The 23,832-nt window shown below is 49.8% G+C and overlaps 1 protein-coding gene across 23 annotated transcripts in view; it reads right to left on the reverse strand.

Moving 5' to 3' along the window:
• Nucleotides 1–23,832, reverse strand: part of LOC105469783 (transforming acidic coiled-coil containing protein 2) — a 263,440-nt gene that overhangs the window by 148,448 nt on the left and 91,160 nt on the right. For 21 of the 23 annotated variants that reach the window (XM_071069000.1, XM_071069014.1, XM_071069003.1 and 18 more), the window contains 2 exons: nucleotides 17,796–23,084; nucleotides 17,168–17,281 (listed from right to left, as the gene is read on the reverse strand). The exons of the other annotated variants lie outside the window; for them this stretch is intronic. In XM_071069000.1, coding sequence (XP_070925101.1) covers nucleotides 17,168–17,281; nucleotides 17,796–23,084 — 5,403 coding nt within the window. The remainder of the gene's footprint in view (nucleotides 1–17,167; nucleotides 17,282–17,795; nucleotides 23,085–23,832) is intronic. 23 annotated transcript variants of the gene reach the window in all.

Below are 23,832 nucleotides of genomic sequence, written 5' to 3' on the forward strand. Positions count from 1 at the left end.
TCGAACCTGGGAAGCAGAGGTTGCAGTGAGCTGAGATTGTACCATTGCATTCCAGCCTGGGTGAAAAAAGCAAGACCCCATCTCAAAAAACAAAAAAGTGTTTAAGACAGGACGCTGCCTGGAAAGACAGGCACATGCTGGAGGGGTAAGAAGTAGGAATATGGAACCAAAATAGCAGCAGACACCAGGTACAGTCAGAGTTCAGAGCAGGAAGAACCTAAGGCTATGGCATGTATATTAGGGAAGGTAACTTCAGGAGACTGAAGGAAACCTCCATTCCATCTAATGGCTCACTTCTGCCCACTGGATCAAGAGCCTCTCCCCGATCACTTCCCCCTCCATCCCAGACTGCCGATGCCTAATTTCATCCATGTTGAAATCCTGGGAAATGAGACCAGGGACTGGAAGCATCCAAGGCTGGCTGGGTAACTGACAGGGAATATGTGATGCGAAGGTCAGAGGCCAAACCCTCCCCAGACACAGAGCATACTAGTTCCTTGCTGAGAGCTGAGAGTCTAAATCAAAGTTCATACAACGGATTTGTTGATGGGCACTCAAATAGAAGCTTAGGAATGCTGGGGCCCTGAATGACAGCACATTGTCTTCACAGAATCATAGAGCATCCTGTTAGGGGCCCCCATGCATGCCAGACAGCATAAACTTCCCTAGAATAAAGGAGTTTCAATTAGTTATTCAAAATCACTTTTCAAATGCTACTACATCCTGGCCTTGTGCAAAGCACTAGGGTTAAAACGTGAGATGCAACCTGGTTCCTATGATTACGTCTGTCATCAGATAACAACGGCTACCACATGACAGAGATAGGAAAGGAATATTTTAACCAGCGCTGGAAGAGGTATGGGGAGATTTTCCAGAAGAGGGAATAGTTAAGCCGAGTTTTAGAGGATAAGTCAGTGTTACCATATTAGGATTTCTCAGATTAGAGTATTTCAATAGTTATGCATTTAAATATTAGGAAAAAGATACCATGAACACACAACCCGTAACTTCACAGACATTGACTACTAACACAACGAAATAAAAAATGAAAGCTGAGCCTGGTGGCTCACGCCTATAATCCCAGCACTTTGGGAGGCCAAGGTGGGAGGATCACTTGGAATCAGGAGTTTGAGACCAGCCTGGCCAACATGGTGAAACACTGTCTCTACTAAAGATACAAAAAAAATTAGCTGGGTGTGGCAGCAAGTGCCTGTAATCCCAGCTACTCAGGAGGCTGAGGCAGAAGAATGGCGTGAACCTGGGAGGCGGAGCTTGCAGTGAGCCGAGATGGCGCCATTGCAATTCAGCCTGGGCAACAGAGCAAGACTCTGTCTCAAAAAAAATAATAATAAATAAAATAAAATAAAAATAAAAAAGACCTACATTGTGTTAGGTACTTCTAGGAGCTGCAGAAACGGCAGTGAAGAGACAACATCCTTGCCTTCATAGACAATGCCTTCTAGATAAGGACAAAAGGCCACATTCATTAAATACCAAATAGAGGCAAAGTCACTTAGGGCCATGGGCTATTTTAATCTTATAATGCCTGTGTACTGTCTCTTGAAACAGAGCATGGTCTCCTTGAGGTCAGGAAACAAGCCTTCCCGCAGTGCTCATCAGGCAGCTGGTAGGCTGGGCCTCCACTAGGTTGACCCCAGTCCAGCGCCCATCGTCCTCCATCCTTCCTCTCTCCTGCAAGACAAGTCCCCCGCCTCTAGGGCCAGCCTCCCTCAGCTCTACAGCTCAGGACCACCTTGCCCCGTGATGCTCTTCTTTTCCCACAGGACAGCATCTTGGGGCTTCACTCAAACACCAAGAATTCAAACTGAAAGGGTATGTGGAGCCTAGAAGATGACCCCATTACCTGCCAGCTTTGAAGAGTGGCAAAATACCATCCACATGCCAACTTGCACTGTGCCTTCCCCACTTAATAACTGGAAAAAGAACACCAAAAAGGTAGTTTAAAAGCTTTTCTAAAATAACTACAATAATATTAGACACCATTTGTGAGCACTGGTCACAAAGATGGCCCTCTGCTAAGTGGCTCCTATCTCTTCTTTGCCTTAATTCTCTTAATGAGCCTATGCTGCAGGTACTGCTATTGTCCTTAGCTGGCAATGGAGGAAGCAGGCTTTGAGTGGTGAACTCACCCAGAGGCCACACTGAGCAGTGCCACAGTTCATACACAGGCTCTGCATGGTGCAGAACTCAAACTCCTAACCAGTCTACAGTGACGAAGGCTAACCCGTGGGTTATTTCTTATATACTTTAGACATGTCAGGAGGGGAATATGCCATGAGGAACCCAGCCATATCATAGGAATTCAGCCCTCACACTCATAATATAAGATCCATTTCACTGGTGAACTCCGAGGAACTTTCTTTCTTTCTTTGTTTTTTTCTAGAAGGAATACTGCTTTGTTCTTCTGAGCTAAGTCCTCACATTCCATGATGGGCCGTACAAGCAGCAAGATACATTCCTGAACTGCAACCCAGCAAAACTTGGTTACAGGGCAAGGCGATGTATTTGTAGAAGGGATTCAGGCCTTCTAAAAATTCAGCCATTACCTCCGCCCATGCTAGGATGAAATGTCAATCTGAACCCAAAATATACACAAGGAAATGTGTGGGGGCAGCTCTGCACATGGCTCTCAGCCTCAGCCAGAATTTCTAGACGTGGCCTCAGCATTTTCCTCAAGGGCACACAAAGCCCAGTTCACACAAGCCAGGTCTGCACTGCTTGGACAGACGTGTGTTCCATGAGCCAAAGTGCTGACCACTGGTCTCACCGGCCAAATGTACCTGACCAGGCTCCCCCAGGGGCCAATGTGCTCCTGCACTTGAACTTGGCCTAGTCCCAATTTAAAATAAGCCTTTGACTAAATAGGAGGCAACACCCTCCCTGCTGTACCTTCTCTGGCAGAAAAACAACTTTCTCTAGGAGACAGTCAGATATCCACGTGACATCAGGGCAAAGTTGAAAAATAAAACATTTGATAGATCAGCCGCAGCAGTGCGAGGGTCTGGCGGGGCCAGGAGTGAGGCGCGGTTACAGGGTTCAGTTCAGCCTACGCAGTGGGCGTGATGATGGAGATGTCTTATGCTGCAACAGACAAAGAAGCATCTGAGAGTTGAGTTGGTTTGATTTGCTTCTGTGTGCCTTAGGCCAGCTGTTCTGTACTGTGTAGAAATACCTGGTGAGCTTTGAAAATGTACTACCCCCAGGCTACACCCGCATATCCATTAAACCAGAAAATCTGGGGGTGGCATCCAGGCATCAACATTGTTTTTAAGCTCCACGGGAGTTTTCAGTGTGCAGCCAATGTTGGGAAGAGTGCCCTAGACCCCTTGCTACTCAAAGGGTGGCCCATAAACCTAACAGCACTGCCCAAACTCTGACGGGTGAAGAGTCGTGCAGTCCCTTGTAGTAGACAATACTGTCTAGGTTTGCGTAAGCACACTTTACGATGTTCACACAATGATGAAATCGCCCAACAACGCATTTCTCAGAGCAGCTCCCCATCATTAAGCAATGCATGACTGTAAAGATTCCAACTCAGCAGGCCTTGGGTAGTACCTGAGACTCTGCCTTTGTCGTCTTTTTCCTTTTTCTTTTTTTTTTTTTAAATGATGGGGTTGGCTGGGCGCAGTGGCTCACGCCTGTAATCCCAGCACTTTGGGAGGCCGAGGCAAGCAGATCACAAGGTCAGGAGATCAAGACCATCCTGGCTAATATGGTGAAACTCCATCTCTATTAAAAATACAAAAAAAAAAAAAATAGCTAGGCATGGTGGCAGGCGCCTATAGTCCCAGGTGTTTGGAGGCTGAGGCAGGAGAATGGCGTGAACCCAGGAGGCGGAGCTTCCAGTGAGCCGAGATCACGCCACTGCACTCTAGCCTGGGCGACAGAGCAAGACTCTGTCTCCAAAAAAAGGATAGGGTTTTGCCATATTGCCCAGGCTGGTCTCGAACTCCCGAACTCAAGCGATCCTCCAGCCTTGGCCTCCCAAAGTGCTGGATTACAGGTGTGAGCCACCCTGCCCAGCTAAACACAATCATTCCATAAACATTTGTTGAGGGGCTCCTATGGGCAGCCCACTGTGCTAAGGACTGGGGACCAGGCACAGTCCCTGCCATTGTGGGGGACTCTCTCCAATAGTGAGAGATGTTCCTTGGGTGATAGATATGCCAGCTCTGGTCAAGCATTTCCAGTGCACTATTTCACTGAATCCTCATGAGGTAAGTACTAATTTTATACTCATTTTGCAGGTGAGAAAACTGAGACCTCATGAGACTAAGTAATATGACGAACGTCCTACAGTGAATAAGCAGCAGATTTGAACCAGATCTGTCCAGCTCAAAACACCCAATCTCTTCTGCAAATGACAAAATCTGATTCAGCAAACTGTAATACACTTGCCCCTGTCTTAATATTACTGTCAGGCTACAGAAGGGAACCTCGCTACTCTGGTGGGAGATGGGGGTACTCCTAGGGAGTGGAAGGGTTGGGTAGACTTCACAGAACTATGTTTGTCTGAGCCTCTACTGTCTCTTGAACCAGAATGTGGTCCCATCATGGGCTACACATAAAGGAAGGGGCAAGACAGGCAGAGTGGTCACCCAGAGACACAGGCACATGGGTCTGGCCAAAAGCTCTCAGCCACACTGGAGTTCCTGCCTCTTATGTCTTTACAGTCTGGGCCTGCTTCTGCACTCATACCTTTCTCCACATTTTTATACCAAACGAAAAGGGGTTAAGAAGAGAAGGCCCAGCTGGGCGCTGTGGCTCATGCCTATAATCCCAGCACTTTGGGAGGCCGAGGCGGGCAGATCACTTGAGGTCAGGAATTCGAAACCAGCCTGGCCCACATGGTGAAACCCCGTCTCTACTAAAAATACAAAACAGTTAGTTGGGCGTGGTGGTGCGTGCCTATAATCCCAGCCACTTGGGAGGGTGAGGCAGGAGAGCTGCTTGAACCCCGGAGGTGGAGGTTGCAGTGAACCAAGATTGGGCCACTGCACTCCAGCCTGGCCAACACAGCAAGAATCCATCTCAAAAAAAAAAAAAAGAGAAGACACAAAATGGCCTTTGTTAGACCTTAGAGCCAGTGGCTTTTCAGGACCTTTCCTTCTCAGAAAGGAGCAGGGAAGAGTTACAGCTTTCCTCCTAGACTCAGTCACAGTCCCCAAATGCAGAATGCAAAGAGAGTTTCTTTTTTCTTTTTTTTTTGAAACAGAGTCTCGCTCTGATGCCCAGGCTGGAGTGCAATGGCGTAATTTCAGCTCACTGCAACCTCCACCTCCCGGGTTCAAGCAATTCTCCTGTCTCAGCCTCCCGAGTAGCAGGGGCTACAGGCACACGCCACCACGCTCAGCTAATTTTTGTATTTTCAGTAGAGACGGAGTTTCGCCATATTGGCCAGGCTGGTTTTGAACTCCTGACCTCAGGTGATTCACCTGCCTTGACCTCCCAAGGTGCTGGGATTACAGGCATGAGCCACTGTGCCCAGCCCCAAAGAGTTTCTGAAAGCAAAAATGTCACCCCAGGAGGGGCAATTCTCTACATTCCATTTTTACAGAATCCTCTCCATTGAAGATAAAATATGAACTAAATGAGAGGTATACACAATGCTTCAACAGGACCCTGGTGGCTCCTAACACATAAGCTTCCCATCTTCATGGAAAAAAACAAAACTAAACCCTGCAGTGAGCATTAAGTGCATTTTATCTCCCACAAATTTATAGCCTACTTGTAAAGAAACGGAGTTAAGCTGAATTACGCTGCAGCCTCTGTGCTGTGTGGCCCTGGCTTTCCTTTGCTTGGCTGATAGCATTTGCAGGAGGGTTGCCGAAAAACCACCAGGAAAGGCTAGTTGGGCCAGTGCTTGCAGCTTCTTTAATTCACCACAATTTGGGAAGTATGTGGATGCTGCTGGGGAGGACAGACTCAGATTAGAGTTCAAAAGGAGAACGTTCTGCTGAAACTGGAGTTTCATCTCCTACCAGCTGAGTGTGTCGGAAGGAGACAGTGAATGACTATGAATGCCCAAGCCAGGCATGAGGTGGTACCTCATCTCAAAGGTGAGCTTCCCTGCTACCCAGCCTCGGATGCCAGAGGAGCATCCTTCCTAGGTGGCCTGGGAAGGCAGTCTGGTCTGGGGTTGAGACCTAAGTCCAGGGTCGGCACTCCCACTCTTCCCCAAATTCTCAGTCTGCCAATTCTGGCCATGTATATGTTTCAATACCAGCTGCCTGGTCACTTGCCAGGAAGGGTCTACTCCTCCAGCTATGATGCTATGGTGTCTGGCAGGCAGGGCCAGATGACTTTTCACCCTGTCCTTTCCTCTAGGAGGTTTGGAATGGGCTCACAGCTCAAAATGTCATGCCAAAATAGTTGAGGCGGTTTGTCCCATGAGATGTGCTCAGCACGGCTCTGCTCACCACACAGGCGCACCCCCACCCACTAATGTTAGCTTGCAGCCTCTCTGCAGCCGCTCCTGGCAAGAGGTTAACCCCAAAGCCCTAGTTTCCACAAGGAAGGGAATGCATTCCCCATGGGTTCCAGATGGCTCCACTTTGCATCCTATACAATATTGCAACACGGAGAGCCATCCCCATTGGGAGGCTGAGGCTACAGAACGGGAAGAAGCATTAGAGGGTAGTGGCACATTCCAACGAATCCAGGCCAGATGTACGTGAACTCTGTGAACCCATATGTAAAAACACAGGTACTTACCATTAATCTACCTTAATAATAGTCTTATAATCATTTAAATGATGATAGCAATAAAAACAGTAACCTCTGATACCTCAGTGCTTACTGCATGCCAGGCGGGCACTTTACTAAGATTTTCACACATGTTATGTTTATGTAACTCTCTGTGGTGGACCCTAGCATTATACACATCTTTCAGGCGAGAAACTGAGGCTTAGGGTGGCTAAGGAACTTGCTCGAGGGTAAAGAGTCTAACAGCAGAGCCGGAAGTTAGATGCAGCTGCCTGCCTCCTAAGTGCTGTCTGACCTTGTTTCCTAGGACAGGAACCCTCAGACTCACCTGATAGCTCGTTGTGTTGAATTATGCAGCAAACACATATGCAGTGCCGAGGGCGCCTCATGCAAGGTATCAGGTGCTGGGTAACCAAGAGCCATGCCCTGCAAATCTAACATTCTCCAAGAAACAAGATGATAGCTTATTCTCTTAGCCAGAGGCCAAGACCAATTCTCTATCGAAATGGCCACAAACACATATCCAAGCAAACATTTCTAGAAAGACAACCTAGGATCATGATGTCCAACTTCCTGATCCTACAAGGTACACCGTGAGCAGACAGGAGCCCGTGAACGGCTGACTCCTCAGGTGTGTGCTGGGCCCTGGGCTGCTAGTCAACAAACCACATCTGTCGCTCACTTGCCCCACATCAACCTACCTACCTACCCACCGAACCATTTACCCCAAACCTCTTTCTAGCAGAGAAGCCTGTACCCAGCATGTCCTCAAAGCTCATCTCAGCTCTTGCCTCGTGGGAGAGCCCTCGGCTTCTCCTTCTAAGTACCTGCCTGGGTGCACATTTGCCGGGTGGCTGCTGAGCTGGCTGTGGGGATGGAGTTGCCCAGAAGACCCCCTGCAGCTCAGGGACCTTGTCCACAAAGTCTCCACTGCAAGCTGACTTTGTGTAGGGTGTGCCGTGTCTCGTCTCATCTTCTCCCCACTGAAACCCTCCTTTACCCCCAGGAGACATTGTCAGCCCCATTTACCCACAAAGAAGCTGAGGCTTGGGGCAGTCCTAATAGCACCCAGCATCACTCTCGAATGGGAGCCAGGATTTAAACTCTGGCCGCCTACCAACCCCAGCCTCCAGCTTGATCTCATCCTAAGCCTCATTTCTCCTCCCTCCTACTCCCGGGGCCCTCTCCCTCCCCTGGGGCAGCTTCAGAGGTCCACTCTTCTCCCACCAAGTATACTCCTGGCCTGAGAACTGAGTGCTGACCGAAATCCACTGTGCATTGGGGTCCTCACTAGGCCCACCCTGCCCACTCTCAAGACCTAGACTCCCTTCCCCTGAGTTTCTTCTTTCTTCCTTTCTCCTCCTTCTCCTCCTCCTACTCTTCTGCTTTTTCTTCTTCTTCCTCCTTTTCTTTGAGACAGTACCTCACTCTGTCACCCAGGCTGCACCCAGGACTACAGTGGTATGATCTTGGCTCACTGCAGCCTCGACCTCCTGGGCTCAAGCGATCCTCCCACCTCAGCCTCCCAAATAGCGGGGACCACAGGCATGCGCCACCACATCAGGCTAATTTCTACTTTTATTTTTATTTTTGTAGAGATCGAGTCTCACTATGTTGCCCAAGCTGGTCTCTAACTCCTGGGCTCAAGCGATCCTCCCACCTCAGCCTCTCAAAGTGCCAAGATTATAGGTGGGAGTCACCACGCCCAGCAACCGGGAAAGTTTTTATTCCGAAACACCCTTGGCCAGGCTTGCAAAAGGGCATTAAGAGCATCTGTAACTAGACCTGTTCCAGTGCCTTCCCTGAAAAAAGAAACACTTTCACAGTCTACATCTGAGTCATCAGGCTGCTAAAATATTTAACACTGGACAACTTAACAGGCATTAAGAAAGTAAAGAAGAAAGAAGGGGCTGAGATGCTGTAAGCTGGGGCCTGTTCTGCATCCTGCCAGGTTTTCAGGACAAGAACAGTGCAGAGACATCAATGGAAAAACCATATGTCTGCCCATTTGGGCTCCCTCCCAGTCTGGTGAGGGGCACTCTATTTTTTTTTTTTTTTTTTTTTTTTTTTTGATACGGACTTTCGCTCTGTCGCCCAGGCTGGAGTGCAATGGCGCGATCTCGGCTCACTGCAACCTCTGCCTCCTGGGTTCAAGTGATTCTCCTGCCTCAGCCTCCTGTGTAGCTGGGATTACAGGCATACACCACCATGCCCAGCTAATTTTGTATTTTTAGTAGAGACAGGGTTTTACCATGTTGGTCAGGCTGGTCTTGAGCTCCTGACCTCAGATGATCCACCAGCCTCAGACTCCCAAAGTGCTGGGATTACAGGCATAAGCCACCATGCCCGGCCAGTGAGGGGCACTCTTGTAGGTGTGGCCACTGGCTGGTTTGTGGGAAGGGAGGGTTTACCACAAGTGCTGCTGTCAGGAGTCAGTTCATTGGGCCATCCAGGGCTTCTTACAATGCCAGCTCAGATATGGGTCTGCAGGCCTGGGCGTGCGGTCACATAGGTGAAGCCAAGCCCCCAGGTGCAATGCGAGACCTCCTTAGGTGCAGGAAAGACACCTCCTGCTGTCCGCATTACTGGGCAGATATGCCATGAACACACCTCAGCCTGCACTCCAGAGACACAACCACTTGGTCTCCCCACTTACAGAGCCAGCCAGCGAGGGGAAGGGGGCCTAATACTCACCGAGCACCACTAGGTGCTTGAGAAACGTCCAGGGCTTCACACGCAGAGCCTCACCAAACCCCCTGGCTCTGATGGCGAGGATTAGCCTCTGATGTAATGCAAAGGAACACTGGCTTCCAGTTGGGTTGTCCTGTGTGGAAGCCATAGCCCCATGTGGGTATTTCACTATAAATTTTAATTAGTTGAAATTAAACAAAATTAAAAATTTGGTTCCTTAGCGGCACCAGCCTCATTTCAAGTGCTCGCTGGCAGCCTGTGGCCAGCGGCGACCATATTGGAGAATGGAGACACAGGACATTCGTATCACTAAGAAGTTTCAGTGGACAGCGTTACTGTAGGGAACAGGGCGCCTCCCCAGGACACCACCTGGCTAGTAAGAGAATGATCAGCATTCTGAACGTAGATCTGATGTCTGAAAAGCCTTGAGGTTCTAGTCCTAGTTCCAACTCTTATTAGCTTTTTGACCTTGACCAAGCCATGTCACCACTGGGAGCCTCCATTTCCTCATCTGGAAAAGGGGTACACAAACAGCACCCACCTACGGGTTGAAGTGAGAAAGAACCACGCTGCTGCGGAGTGGAAGTGCATTGGCCCAGAGGGAGAAATAAATGAAAGGAACTTACACAGAGCACTTGTGGCAGGCACTCTCAATAAAGTGGCTCATTTAATTCTAACAGCACTGTAAAGAGGTACTATGTCGCCCCATTTTACAGGTGAGTCAAATGCCTTGCGAGGCGATGCCCCCAGGATCACAGAGCTAGAACTTGAGCCCTGTCCACTCTGAGGCCTGTGCTTGTCACACCCTAGACCTCAGTCAGAATCATATGGTCTTTTCTCAAAAGCCTAGAAGTAGAATTGGGGTGGCCGGCATTGGTGAAAGGAAGAGCCCCATCCCCCTCCTGAGGAGGGTCCCCAGTTCAGCACAGGCATCTGGGGGGAAACCTGCCATCAGGGGCCAGAACTCAGGTCTAGCTCTGCAGCTAGTTAGCCCCCTAGCCCTATCCCCATTCCGAGCCTCAGTTTCCTCCTCCATAAAGCGGGGGGGGGCGCTCAATAAGAGTGCCCCCACATTTCCTTCCAGCTCTCACCAGCTAGAGTGTAAAATGTTCATTTCTCAAACATTGCTGCTGAAACAAAACCCAAACCCAGGTCAAACACAGTGGCTTCTACTGGTGGCCGTAATGACAGGTTCCCAGAAAGGAGCAGGTCAGCTTGGAGACATTCAATTTGGGAAATCACCACCTTGACCTGAAAGAAACTGGCCCTTGACTTTGAAGTGGCAGTGAGCGGCTCTTCCATGCTATGGGTTCAAGTGCAGTGTGAACAGGGGACAAGGGGCAGACAGGCTTCCAAGCTCTGGAGAGCCAGAAGCCAAGGTGGTGGTGTGCCTGTCCCAGCCACCTGGAGACAGAGCATCCAGCCCCTGCCTCCAAGGAGGCTGCCGCCCTTTGTGCAGGTGCTTCGTGAACCCACTTTCTAAAGAGATTTAGAGGGTTGGACATGGTGACTCATGCCTATAATAATCCCAGTGCTTTAGGAGGCCAACGTGGGAGGATTGTTTGAGGCTGGGAGTTCGAGACCAGCCTGGACAACATAGTGAGATACCATCTCTACAAAAAATTTAAAAATTAACTAGGTGTTGTGGCACGCACCTGCAATCTCAGCTACTTGGGAGGCACAGAGGCTGGAGAGTTGCTTGACCCCAGGAATTGGAGGTTAGAAAGAGCTATAATCTCACTAAGGCACTCCCTCTTAGGAGACAGAACAAGACCTTATCTCTAAAAATAAATAAATAAAGATACTTGAAGCTTTTCCAAATGACAGATTCACCTCTCAGGAAATTCATTTTGCTTATGAAACACAGATGCTTCGGAACATAAAGGCTGCATTTTCAAAGGCTCCTTCACTTTTGAATATGATTGTTAATAGTGACTGAAGCTATTGATAAGACAACAATTTGTAGAGGCTTTAGTTTCCTAAGTACATTTGAATCTGTGATCTCATTTCACATAATGAGCTCCTTGTGGGCAAAGCAGGGTTCGTGGAGCCCCCGACTTGACAGACAGAAATAGCCTTAGAGACGTGGAAGGGTTGGAGACAGACACACATCCAGTTCCTGTGTTGACAGATTCCTGCAGGGTCTGTTATCATTTCATTTAGAGATCTTGGCCATTGCCTCCTTTTGCTTAATTTCCAGGATACTTTTGAAGAAATACATTTCAAATTACAAGAGTAGTTACCATTGTAATCATACACTTACCACATACCAGGCATTATCCTAGGGGCTTTGGAAACATTCCAATTTTATCCTAACCCCAATCCTAAAAGAGAGATGTTATCTTCCCATTTTATAGAGAGAGAAACTGAAGATGGAAAAGTTAAGTAGCTTATCCAAGGTAGTGAAGCCAATAAGAGGCCAATGAGATGTGAATGCATGTTTCTAACTTAACTTTCTCCCATTTGAGAAGAGTATTGCTGTGACATTACCAAGTGTTGATTTCCTATGTCATATAAAATTGGGGGTGAGGTCTGTTGTCCTGGCTTTGTCTGCTAAGAGAACTATGCTTGAATGTTGTTTTCTCTTTTCCTTAATTTATACAGTTGTGGCCACCCTGTAAAAGCTTATTCTTAAACTTGAAAACATGGTGTCACAGCTGGTAATTTTAGAAGGGAGTGGAGAGAGAAGGAAGAAACAAAGACCAAGTGGGAAGAAGGCGTGGGAGGAAGAGAGAGCAGCGGCTCCAGTGAGGCTTTCAGGTCCAGCCAGGGCTTCCTTGACGGGAGGCCAGCTGTCCTCTCTGTCCTCCCTCCCTCCACTTTTCAACCCAATTGCCCTTCCACATTCAGCCTAGGTTTACACAAAGACCCTAAGCATCTGGGAACAATTTAATTCTCTTAAAATCCACTAATACTTGAAAATACCTTTCCAACCATTTCCCTAAATGGAAAAAAGAGAGAGAGAGAGAGAGAGAGAAAGAGAAAGAAAGACTCCTTTTAAATACATATTCAGCAACAACAAGCTTGGTGATATCCAAGATTAATCCAGAACTACATGTCTGAACATTAGTGCTATATAACCAAAATGCCAAATTCTAGACTTCCCACTAACAGGGAAGATAGTTGTATCTGTACATAGGTGAAATTGATTCAAGCACCTTCTGCAGAACAACCTGAAACTAACATGAGGCTGTCTCTAAGTCTCAGGCTCTTCCACAGGGAGGATCATACAATGTACAGAAATGCACAGCCAGTCTCTGTACGTTCCATTCTATACATTTCTGTACATTGTGAGTGCCTGCTTCTCAGAGTGAGAAGAGTGCCTGCTTCTCAGAGTGTGGGACACACAGACCCCCATGGGTATGAGGTAGGGCTGGAGGTAGGCAAAGCCATGGGATATCCATGCCACATCCATTAGCAATGCCAATTTGACTTCATAAGATGGACAATAAAGCACTAAACAAATTTATGCTATCTTCCTGGACATGTGTATGAGATTGGGTTATCAAACTAGCCTGTCACCAAAATAGAAAAACACACATTTCTTAGGCTGATACGTGGTATCAGCCCTATTCAAATAGGTAGAATCTTCAAAATTCAATCCACAGAAGCATATCACCTGATAACTAGCAAGATAATAGAAAACCTGGTTTTGCTTTGCTTTGTTCTTCTGGAGGTAACTAGAAATAGTATTTGGATGGTGAAATACAATATAACATGGTACACAAAGAAACACAATCTCAAAATTTTAACTTGTAGCAGATCACTCTGGGCTGTGCAGTAGGGGGTATGAAAGAATTCACTCTCCTCAGCCATTGAAATATTTTAGCAGAGAAAGAATTCAACACTGGGAAAGAAAGACAGCCAAGTTGAAGTTTCAACCTCAGGAGAACAGAACGAGATCCCAAAACCATCTCCACACTGAAGAGAGATATAATCATGCAGGTCACTGCACCAGAAATGACCATCACAAGACAACAGGGAATCTAACACCCACTGGACACCAGAACGGGCATGCTCTGGCACTTGAATCAAGGATCTCATTTAACCCTCATGGCAGTTCTTCGAGGCAGGTACAACTGTTGTCATCCCCATTCTACAGACGAACAAACTGAGGTTAGGTATGTAATTAGTAAGGAGCAGAGCTGGGGTGTGAATTCAGAGACCTGTCCCTGAAATTCATCGCCACCACAGCTTCTGGCAGTGTCCACCGAAGTCTGGCCACCCAGCCTCCCCCAGACCGCTGCTGACTGTCACCATCAAAGACAACACCTGCCCTTCCCAGGAAGTACAGCCCCTGGCCTGGCAGGACTTCCTCCGAGACCTGTCCAGGTCCACGGACATGGCTTCCTCATGGTGGATGGGTTCACAAGCACGAAGTTCAGAGCCTCCGCCTCAAGAGAAAGAAGCATTCCCAACCTGGCAGGCTGGATGAGAGAGTCCAGTCTGAATTTTTTCCAAAAACTCTCAACCAATGTTAGGAAGCCTTTTCCCCAAGAGCCCAAAGTACAGGGAAGGGCAATTTTTTACAACCCCATTTCCTTCAAAGACCAAGGAAAAGCAGCTTCTGGAGGCAAATGATCCAAATAGAATGTGAGCCAGGTATTCAAAAGCCACATATGACATTTTTTTAATTTTGGGAGCCACATTAGAAAAACAGAAAAAAAGAAATAAGTGAAGTTAATTTTAGCCCAATAGATATTTTAGCCCAATAGATCCAAAATATTATTGTTTTGCATATAATTAACATATTCAAAATTACTAGTGATGTATTTTCTTTTTTTCATCCTAATTTTCAACATTGGGTATGTATTTTACACTTACAGCACATCTCCATCCACACGTAGCCAGGAGCTGCTATACTAGACCGAGCAGCTCTAGAGAGTACAAAAGTCTCAGCAGGAACAAAGTGAATTGGACACCATCAGAACCTAAATTTCCACTGCTGTTAACACCATAATCAGTCACGCAACGTCAGCCATGAAGATCTGTTTCTAGGCTGGGTATGGTGGCTCACGCCTGTAATCACAGCACTTTGGGAGGTGGAGGCAGGAAGATTGCTTGAGCCCCGAGTTCAAGACTAGGCTGAGCACCATGGTGAAACTCCATCTCTACAAAAAATTAAAAATAAGCTGAGCATGGTGGCACACACCTGTAGTCCCAGCTACTAGGGTGGCTGAAGTGGGAGGATCCTGGGGTGGTCGAGGCTGCATTGAGCAGAGATTGTGCCACTGCACTCCAACCTGTGTGACAGAGTGAGACCCTGTCTCAAAATAAATAAATACGTGAATAAATAAATAATTTTTTTTAAGAATTTGTTTTTAAAGAGTTTTGACAGCACTAAAAACATTAAAGAGTGTTTTGGTGGCACTGAAAATCTGCTAAAATGAAAATATAGGCCGGGCGCGGTGGCTCAAGCCTGTAATCCCAGCACTTTGGGAGGCCGAGACGGGCGGATCACAAAGTCAGGAGATCGAGACCATCCTGACTAACACGGTGAAACCCCGTCTCTACTAAAAAATACAAAAAACTAGCCGGGCGAGGTGGTGGGTGCCCGTAGTCCCAGCTACTCGGGAGGCTGAGGCAGGAGAATGGCGTGAACCCGGGAGGCGGAGCTTGCAGTGAGGGGAGATCCGGCCACTGCACTCCAGCCCGGGCGACAGAGCGAGACTCCGTCTCAAAAAAAAAAAAAAAAAAAAAAAAAGAAAAGAAAATATACTAAAATACGAAATAATAATTGGTAGGTATTCTGGCTGTGAATTTTTTTCCATCTACTTTTCGTTTTTTTTTGAGACTGAGTGTCGCTCTGTCGCCCAGGCTGGAGTGCAGAGGCGCGATCTCGGCTCACTGCAAGCCCCGCCTCCCGGGTTCACGCCATTCTCCTGCATCAGCCTCCCGAGTAGCTGGGACTACAGGTGCCTGCCACCACACTCAGCTAATTTTTTGTATTTTTTAGTAGAGACGGAGTTTCACCGTGTTAGCCAGGATGGTCTCAATCTCCTGACCTCCTGATCCGCCCAACTTGGCCTCCCAAAGTGCTGGGATTACAGGCATGAGCCACCTCGCCCGGCCCTTCTCTATCTACTTTTCTATACCTCACAAGTATTCTGGAAAAAAAATGATAATTTATAATACTACTTTATAAATTTTAATTGTACAATTTAAAGTAATTAAAACAATGAGTACAATATTTATTGTACTGCTATATGTCTGGCCCTGCGTTCTCCAAGAAGGTGCTAACATGTCTAAGGACTCTGAAAAAGAAGGCCCTGATATGGTCATTTTTGGGGTGGGGAAGCTTTTCCAAGCTAGACAGATATTTCTCCTGCCCCTGAACTGGGAATATAGAAAATACATAACAGCAAAGGCTGCAGGAAATTGTACCCTAAGTCAGTAGCAGAAAAGGGTGTCAAATGCAGATTAAACTGGCATCTGTTTGGCCAGCACATGCCCACATCCACACTGGCCCGGAGCTATGAGAGTCACTACTGACAGGCAGCAGAGGCAGCTGGGTGTCGGTGGAAGTGTTCAGACTCGAAAAACAGGTGATCGTGCATTCTTTCCGAATGTGCAAAATATGAATCAGATCATTTATAAAATGCCTGCAGCTGTTTGGTAGGGTACACAGGTACTAATTTAAAGTCTGATTCCACCCTACTCATACACACAAGTGTATATGCGTGTGTATGTGTGTGCACACACAGCACCAGAACAGCCAAAGGCCTAGGGAGGCGGCAAGCTTGTTCACTGTGTGTCTGTGTACGTGCACAATATCTCCAGCTCCCCAAAAGGATGAAACTTTGAGCAGCAGTTTCTGCACAACACTAGGTGGCATTTCCCGCAGAAAAGAACAGGCAGGCACACTGCAAGTGCGAAGGTCACTTGTTCATGGTTACATTTACACTCCTTGCATCTCGAGATCTCCTGGAGTGTGACTGCTGTTGGTGAGCCATTCCTGCTTCGCAGACGAAATCAGCATTGAACCCATTTGCATCAAGACATAATGACCTAGATGAGCGGGTGCCTAGAGATGATGCAGCGGGTGTGGGGCTGGGGTATGATATCTAGGGGCTGTAGGGTTTCTTTCTGTGGGGATGAAAATAACCTGAAATTGATTGTAGCCACGGTTACACACTGTGAATATACTACGAGCCATTGAATTGTATGAGTGAATTATATGGTATTTGAATTGCATCTCAATAAAGATTCTTTTCTTTTTTGAGACAGGGTCTCTGTCACCCAGGGTGGAGTGCAGTGGCACAAACACGGGTCACTGCACCTTCACCTTCTGTGCTCAAATGATCAATTCTCCCAACTCAGCCTCCCAAGTAACTGGGACTATAGGCACATGCCACTGTGCCCGGCTAATCTTTGTATTTTTTCTAGAGATGGGGTTTCACCAAATTGCCCAGGTTGGTCTCAAACTCCTGGGCTCAAGTGATCTTCCTGCCTTGGCCTCCCAAAGTGTTGGGATTACAGGCATGAGCCACCGTGCCCAGACTGACTTTTTAAATTTAAGGCAATCAATTAAATTCAAGTATGAAAGCAACTCATTCAATCCCTTTTCCAACAACGGAGCTTTTAGTCATCCCAGGTACTGCTGTACCTGTACATAAAATGGGAATGGCCATTTGCTTCTTTCTTATGTAAGAACTCGTGCTGTATGACTACTCTCCTTTACAGAACATCCAGTGTGTCTATATCTAAGGAAGCCACCATGGCCTTCCAAAGACCAATATCTTTCACTGACCTTTCTGTTCCTTCTGCACCTCTGGTCTCATCTGAAGTAACTTTATCCATGACTCTTGGAGCATCCTTCTTAGGAACCGAAAGTAAGATGCATGGGCCAGGCCTGGGGCTCTCTCTGGGATAAGGAAAGAAAGCAATTGATAGGATATTGTAGATAGCAGGGCATTTCTCCCCATGTCCTACTGAAAAAGCAGATTTCCCAATTAAAGTTTTAAGTGGCTACTACAAAAAAAATCCCTAGGATAAAGGACCCCCTGCCTAAATAAATCCAGATTCAAAAGCAGATGTATCTGGACTCCAGAAAAACATATGACTGACTATAACCTATCACCTAATAGTGCACAGCCAGTCAGTAAACAGTTGATACTTTTCCAGTGGTTTAAGTTAGACGAATTAAGGAACACAAGAAAAGGAACACAGTCAACAACTCCCAGCCTCCAACCATGGTTCTCACATTTTTCAGAGCCTCAGGACATCCAGAGGGGGTAAGCAGGTTCATTTAGCAATAGATATGGAAAACTCAGCTTTTAGAAAACAACTCGCCTATGCGACTGACTTCTAAACATCAGGCTGGGAATCACCTTTGAAACTGACCACACATTCCCATGGGAATTTTTCCATTTAAGTACCTGTCAGCGTGGAGCTCTTCTGGAGCCAAATGTTGCAGCTTTGGGTCACGAGTTTCATCAGGTTCTGGAGGTGAGGAGTCGCGCACCTTCCCGTCCCCAGCTGGAACGGGGCACTCAGGCCCTGGCTGCTCCTCAGCCTGCTGGGGCCTGGCTGGGTTGTCCCCATGAAGGGCAGCTGTACCCTCTATCCCCTGAGCCTTGTCAGAGCAGGCTGCGTCCTGACAGCTTCCTGGCAGTGCCAAGTCATCAGCCACAATGGAGAACGCCCTCGTAGTACCTGCTTCAGGCAGGTCCCCGGACGCACATGCCTGTGTCTCAGCTGTGCTCAGGGTGATGTCACCCTCTGCTTCCCGAGCAGCGCCTGCCACCTTGCCAGGCTCCAGGGGAGTGTCTGCCACTTCTCCAGTTGGTGGTGCAGGGATGCTCTGGTTGCTCAGGGCATTTTGCATTTCCAAAATGCCAGCAGTGACTCCGGGCCTCCTTTCACCCCCAAGCGTGTCAAGGGTCCTGGGCTCACTGTTGGCCTCAGGCACAGTCGAAACCTCCCCCTGGGGAGAAGGGGCTTCCAGGGCACAGGTGGACCTTGGCACATGTCCTGGAACCCCTGTGTGAGCAAAGTCCCCGGGACCATCTTCTCCGTGTGGACTGTCGCAGGCAGATGTTTCCTGGTGCTGCTTCCCAGAAGGAATTCTGTCTTGGGCCACGGCCTCTTCTCCATGGCTATGGGGAGCCACCTGGAAGGCAGCGGCTCTCTCCACAGGGAGCTCCTGAGTAGCTGCTGGTGAAGGAAGACCTGAAGCTAATTCCTGCCTGCTCCTCTCCGGCTGTGAGTGAGCCTGGCCTTCCAGGCCTGGCCAGGCTGCCCCAGGTCCCTCTGGCTTCTCATCTTCCCTCAGTGTGGGTGGGACACCTGCCATCTCCTTCCCCACACCGGCACCTGGCAAGTTCTGCTCCCAGGTCAGCCCTGCTGGACCCAGAAGCTTGTCTGAAGCTGGATCCTGCAGAGCCTGATGGGAAATCTCAGCCTCTCCAGCCAACTCTTGCTTCTTCTCCACCTGGAGTCGAGCAGGAGGTACAGGGAGAGGGGTGACATCCACTCCTGGAGGCCCATCTAGAAGCTTCTCTGGGCCCAATGGCCTGGTGAGGTCTTTACCCACTGCATTCATCCCAGCTCCTGCCTTTTCTCCAGGTTTGGTCACAGCTCCGAGTACAGGCTTCTCGAAGATCTTGGCGATGTGCTCCCTGAAGTCTGGGAAGCCAGCAAGGGTGGCGATTTGCTCGGAGCTTGTGTCCACACCACCTGATGTGCCCTGCCTTGGGTCCTGGGAAGGCTCTCCCATCCTCTCCATGCTGCCCTCTGTCTCTCCTGCTGCATCACCTGCCAAGCCCTCCTCGCTGGCCTTGGCACCTGCACCCAGAGCTGTTGCTGCTTTCTCTTCCCCTGTTGCCTGCTTGCCCTTGGCCGGAAGTGGCATCCGGTCCAGGCATGGCATGGAGTCCACAGGTCCCTCAGTGGTTCTGGCTTTGGGGCTGCCACTGCTGGCTTGCACTGCAGAGATTTCCCCACCTTCAGCTCCTGGTTGCAAGAGGGGGGCGAGGGAGCCAGCAGACAGCTTCAAGGAGACAGCATTTTCCAAGGCAAGCGGGGGCTCCCCTACAGGACAGGGGCTTTTGCCAGGAGCTCTGGGGCCTGCAGAGGAAACAGCTTTCACTCCACTGTCTTCTGCTCCTTTCTGGGCAGCACTGTCGATATGCAGGTAAGGGGTGTCCGGAGCAGCCACTTCTGGTGGCCCAGACAGCAGGAGCTCCTTTGGGTCTGGGACAGCCTGGTGTGTAGAAATATCCATGGTGCTCCTGGGAATCTCATCCAGCTCTCTGGCTAGCAGCAAGGCATCCTGGCAGCTGGCCGTGGGCTGCTCAGCTTGGCAGGGCTCACGTAGGGCAGAGGTAGAAGTTTCCTCCCCGGAGGTAAGGTAGTGCTCAGTCTGAAGGAAGCCACCTCTCAAAGTAGCTTCTCCGGGTTTCTCTGGAGCCTGCTGCTTTCCTGAGTCTCCTGCATCAGCGCCGCCACCAGTCTCAGCAGTCCCCGCTTCACCACCTTGCTCCCCAGCTGATGGGAAACTTGCAAGCAGCTCTGGGGCCTCTGCATCCCAAGTGGTCGGGCACTCCATTTTCTGCTGCGGGGCCGGCACTGGTTGCTGCCTGTCTTCCTGGGTTTCATCACATCCCTCTGTCTCTGGGGCATCCTGGGTGGGTGTGACTCCGGGACTGGCGGGCACCAGGGCTGGCAGGCAGGGAACTGCATGCAGGAGAGCTACTGAGTCAGGCTGACAAGGTGGGGCCTCCCCTGTGTTTCCACTTGCCACCTCCCTCTTACTCAAGCCCCAGAGTGAGGAACAACCATCAGCTGCTTCAGAAGCTCCTGCATCCCTTTGACATGCTACTTCTTGCTGGCGGCCTTCTTCCAAGGCATCAGTCAATGCCTGTTGAGACTTGTTTGGCCCCTGCCCAGTGCAGCACGTTTCCTTTCTGCTCAAGTTCCCTGCAAGAGAAAAGTCTTTTAAGACATCTGCTGCTGGAGGTGAGACCCTTGAGGACTGACCATCACCATATGCTCCCTCTGGCCGCTTCTCCCCTAATGCAGGCGACTTCTGTCTCATTGGTGCTGACAGTTCTGAATCTTCTGTTGGAGAACTCTCCCAAAGCGTGTCAGTGGGGGATGAAGTTGGAGTATCAGACAGGGTGCCTTTGGGGAGTTCACATTGAAGTTCCGATCCCAAAGCCTGCTCCTGTCCTCCATGAGTGGGCAAGTTCATATCTTCCTGAGGTTCCACAGGTACATGGATTTGGGAAGAATCTGCTCCCTGGTCCTTAAAACCTGGATGGCTTGGAGAAGTCTCCTTCCCATTTGCAGGTGGCTGAGCCTGCTCCTTGAGCACGTCAGAGATTGATGCCTCTGGGTCTGCCTGGGATGGCTGGAGATGCTTCTCAGAAGATAGTAGGGGCCATTCGGATGCAGCTCCTCTTATCCAGCCTTCCCCATGGCAGGACGGGATTCCCTGCTGATCTTGGTCCAGGATGAGCGCCGTGAGTCCCAAGTCTGCTACCAAGTTCTCCCCCTTGGGGGGATGTGGCACCCCAGCATGAAATTCCTGTTTCGATGCATCACACCCCGGCCCATGGGGTTGATCTGGGGATGTCAGCAAGCCCTCCCCATCACAGCTGCCCATCTTCCTTATTTCCAATGTGCTCTCACCTTCCTGGGCTTTGGGTGCAACCTCTGCAACAGGAGTTGGCAGAAAATCTGATTTTTCTGGTTCTAAAGTCAGGAAAGGCTCCATTCTTCCCAATCCTTCCCTGTTCTGAAGGGTGGCAGGACATTTGGGCTGTAATCCTGACCCCTCCCAGATGGCTCCTTCGGGAACAGTGGGCTCACCAGCTCCATCTGGTACAGGGGGCAGAACAGGGTCCTCCTCACCCAGCTTGTGTGGTAGGCCAGATGCATCGGCCTCTGCTGTCTGGGAGTGGGGCCCATCCGTGTGCCCAGCACCCCCCTTTCTGGGTGTCTGTGCTGAGTGTGAGCTGGGATGGTCTCTGCTCTCTGCATCACTGCTTGGCTTTGAAAGCTCATCTTTGCCTACTTCCAGATCACACTTGCTGCTGAAAGCCTCAGAGTCCTCTCCTTGCAGGTTCCCTGGGTCTCCACCGTCAGGCGGCTCTGGGGCTTCCTCCTTTCCTCCAGGGCTGTCACCAGGTGATCTGCTTCCTTCTTTAGCCACGGCTGGGCTTGTGGCATCTTCATGGGCCTTGGCTCCATCCCTTGGCCCCAGTGGCCCTCTGGCACTTTCACTTGGTGCATTGGGAAGAGGAGGGGGTGGTACTCCTTGTTGGACTGCATGGCTTTGCTCCATGTTCGAGTGTTCTCCCCTTTCCTGGGGTGATGGGGCAGGAACCTCTCCAGGGCTCCCTTCTGGATGCTCTCCCTTGCTTCCAAGATCTGATGCTTGCCTCTCCAGTCCCACCAACCCTGCATCCACCACCTCTTTGGCTGCATCTGCAGAAACTGGCATCCCGGCCTTGGAAACTGATTCCCTGGACAGTGATCCAGGTCCTTCTATGGCAATAGGAATCTGAGCAGCTGGGAGTGAAGCGAGGCTTGAAGCTGGATGTGCTTCCTCAGTCAGAGTGAGCAGGGAGGGTTCAGGGCTCACAAGCAAACCCCCTTCAGGTCGGCCACCTGCTGCCACACAGACAACTTGACCGGGCTCGGTTCCTTGCATCCCTATCTGTGGGTGACCCTGAACATCACTGGTGTCCAAAGCCTCTTTCCCAGAGCCCCCAGCCCCTGGCACCAGGGCAGGACTTGGCGAGCCCCGGGGCAACTCTGTGTGTGGCAGATGTGCTCCCACTGGCTGCTGGCAGCTCTCCTGGGAAGTGGCATTCACTTCTGCTTCTGGGACAGCCCCTGAATTGCTCCTAGGGAGATGGCAGGCCCTGAGGAATTCCAAGTCATCTGTTAAATACTGAGGTGGCACCTCCCCTTGGCCTGTTACTCTGTCTGAGGCTGTTGGGGCTGGATCTTGTGGGATCAGGGCCTCGGGTTTTAGCGGGGACTTCTCCAAGACAGTTGAGCTTTCTGTGCCCAGCTGGGCTGCAGCAGGGGCCTCAGGGGCCACTTGCACAGAAGCCACCCCGTGCCTGGACTCTGCGGGGGGGAAGCCACCTGCAACCTCTTTCCCCTGGGACTCTAAACCACCAGGCTGGTCCCCCTCTCCACACAGGTCCCCCTCTCCACACAGCGGTGCCTTCACTGGCTCTGTGAGGGGTACTGGTGACATTCCAGGTGACTGGTCAGTGCCACTGGAGAAGGAGAAGGAGGATTTCTGTCTCTCTTCCTTCGGTTCTCTCTCTCTTCCAGCACTGGGGATGGCAGCAACCTCTTGGTCTTGAGTAGAGCTGTCCCTCTCAGCGGGAAATGCTGCCGTGACCTCCCCCGGGGCATTTGGGGCAGGTTCCCTCCTGGGGGACTGAGTCTGAGGACCATCTTCAAGTGTCGCCGCTGGACTTGCCAAGCAACCTTCTGGGGGACACTCGGCAAAGGGCATGGAGGACGAGGGGTGCTCTCGCTCCTGGGGTGGTGGTGGGCTGGACAGTAAAGAACCTTCTGGCCCCCTGGCTCTCTGTGGGTCCTTCCTTGGTTCAGTCACCTCTGGGGACACAAGGCATGGATCCAGGCTGGCAGAACTCTCAGAAGCAGTGCAGAAGCCTCCAAGCCCAATGCTGCCAACCCTGAAAACATTTAATGTTTCATTGGTTATCATGGATGCCAAGGACAGAGCCACACTGCAGGCAGGTCACCCCCCACCATCCCCACAAAAGGCCACCAAGTGCCCAGACCACAGACACAGCATCTTCATGCAGCTCATTCCTCTCTGTGAGAGCCCCCTGTACCCCTCCCACAACCATTATGCATGCCCTTGTTTCCCCCAAAAACCACTGCAGGGCATCTCAGACACAGTGTGGACCTTCCATGCTGGTCAGCAGTGAATACAGAAATGTGGCAACTCATTTATAATAGTCTAAAATGCGGGAAACCCAAAAAGTTTTTGTTTGTTTGTTTGTTGAAGACAGGGTCTTGCTCTGTCACCCAGGCTGAGGTACAGCAGCACAACGACAGCTCACTGCAGCTTCAGCCTCCTCGGCTCAAGCAATCCTTCCACCTCAACCTCCCAAGTAGCTGGGACCACAGGTGTGCACCACCACGCCCAGCTAATTTTTAAATTTTTGTAGAGATTGGTTCTCGCTATGTTGCCCAGGCTGGTCTCAAACTCAAGCAATCTTCCCACCTCAGCCTTCCAAAGTGCGGGGATGATGGTCGTGAGCCACCGTGCTGACAACCCAGAAAGTTGTTAATAAGAGTAAATCATAATAGGGATTTGAACCAGTCCTGCAAAGATTATAGGCCGGTCCCCAGCACCCCTGGGGATCCTTAGATGTTCAGGAAAAAGCACAAGTCAGCAAAGCCAGGCTTTGAAAT

This window comes from Macaca nemestrina, chromosome 9 (assembly GCF_043159975.1).
Source record: "Macaca nemestrina isolate mMacNem1 chromosome 9, mMacNem.hap1, whole genome shotgun sequence".
NCBI lineage: Eukaryota > Metazoa > Chordata > Mammalia > Primates > Cercopithecidae > Macaca > Macaca nemestrina.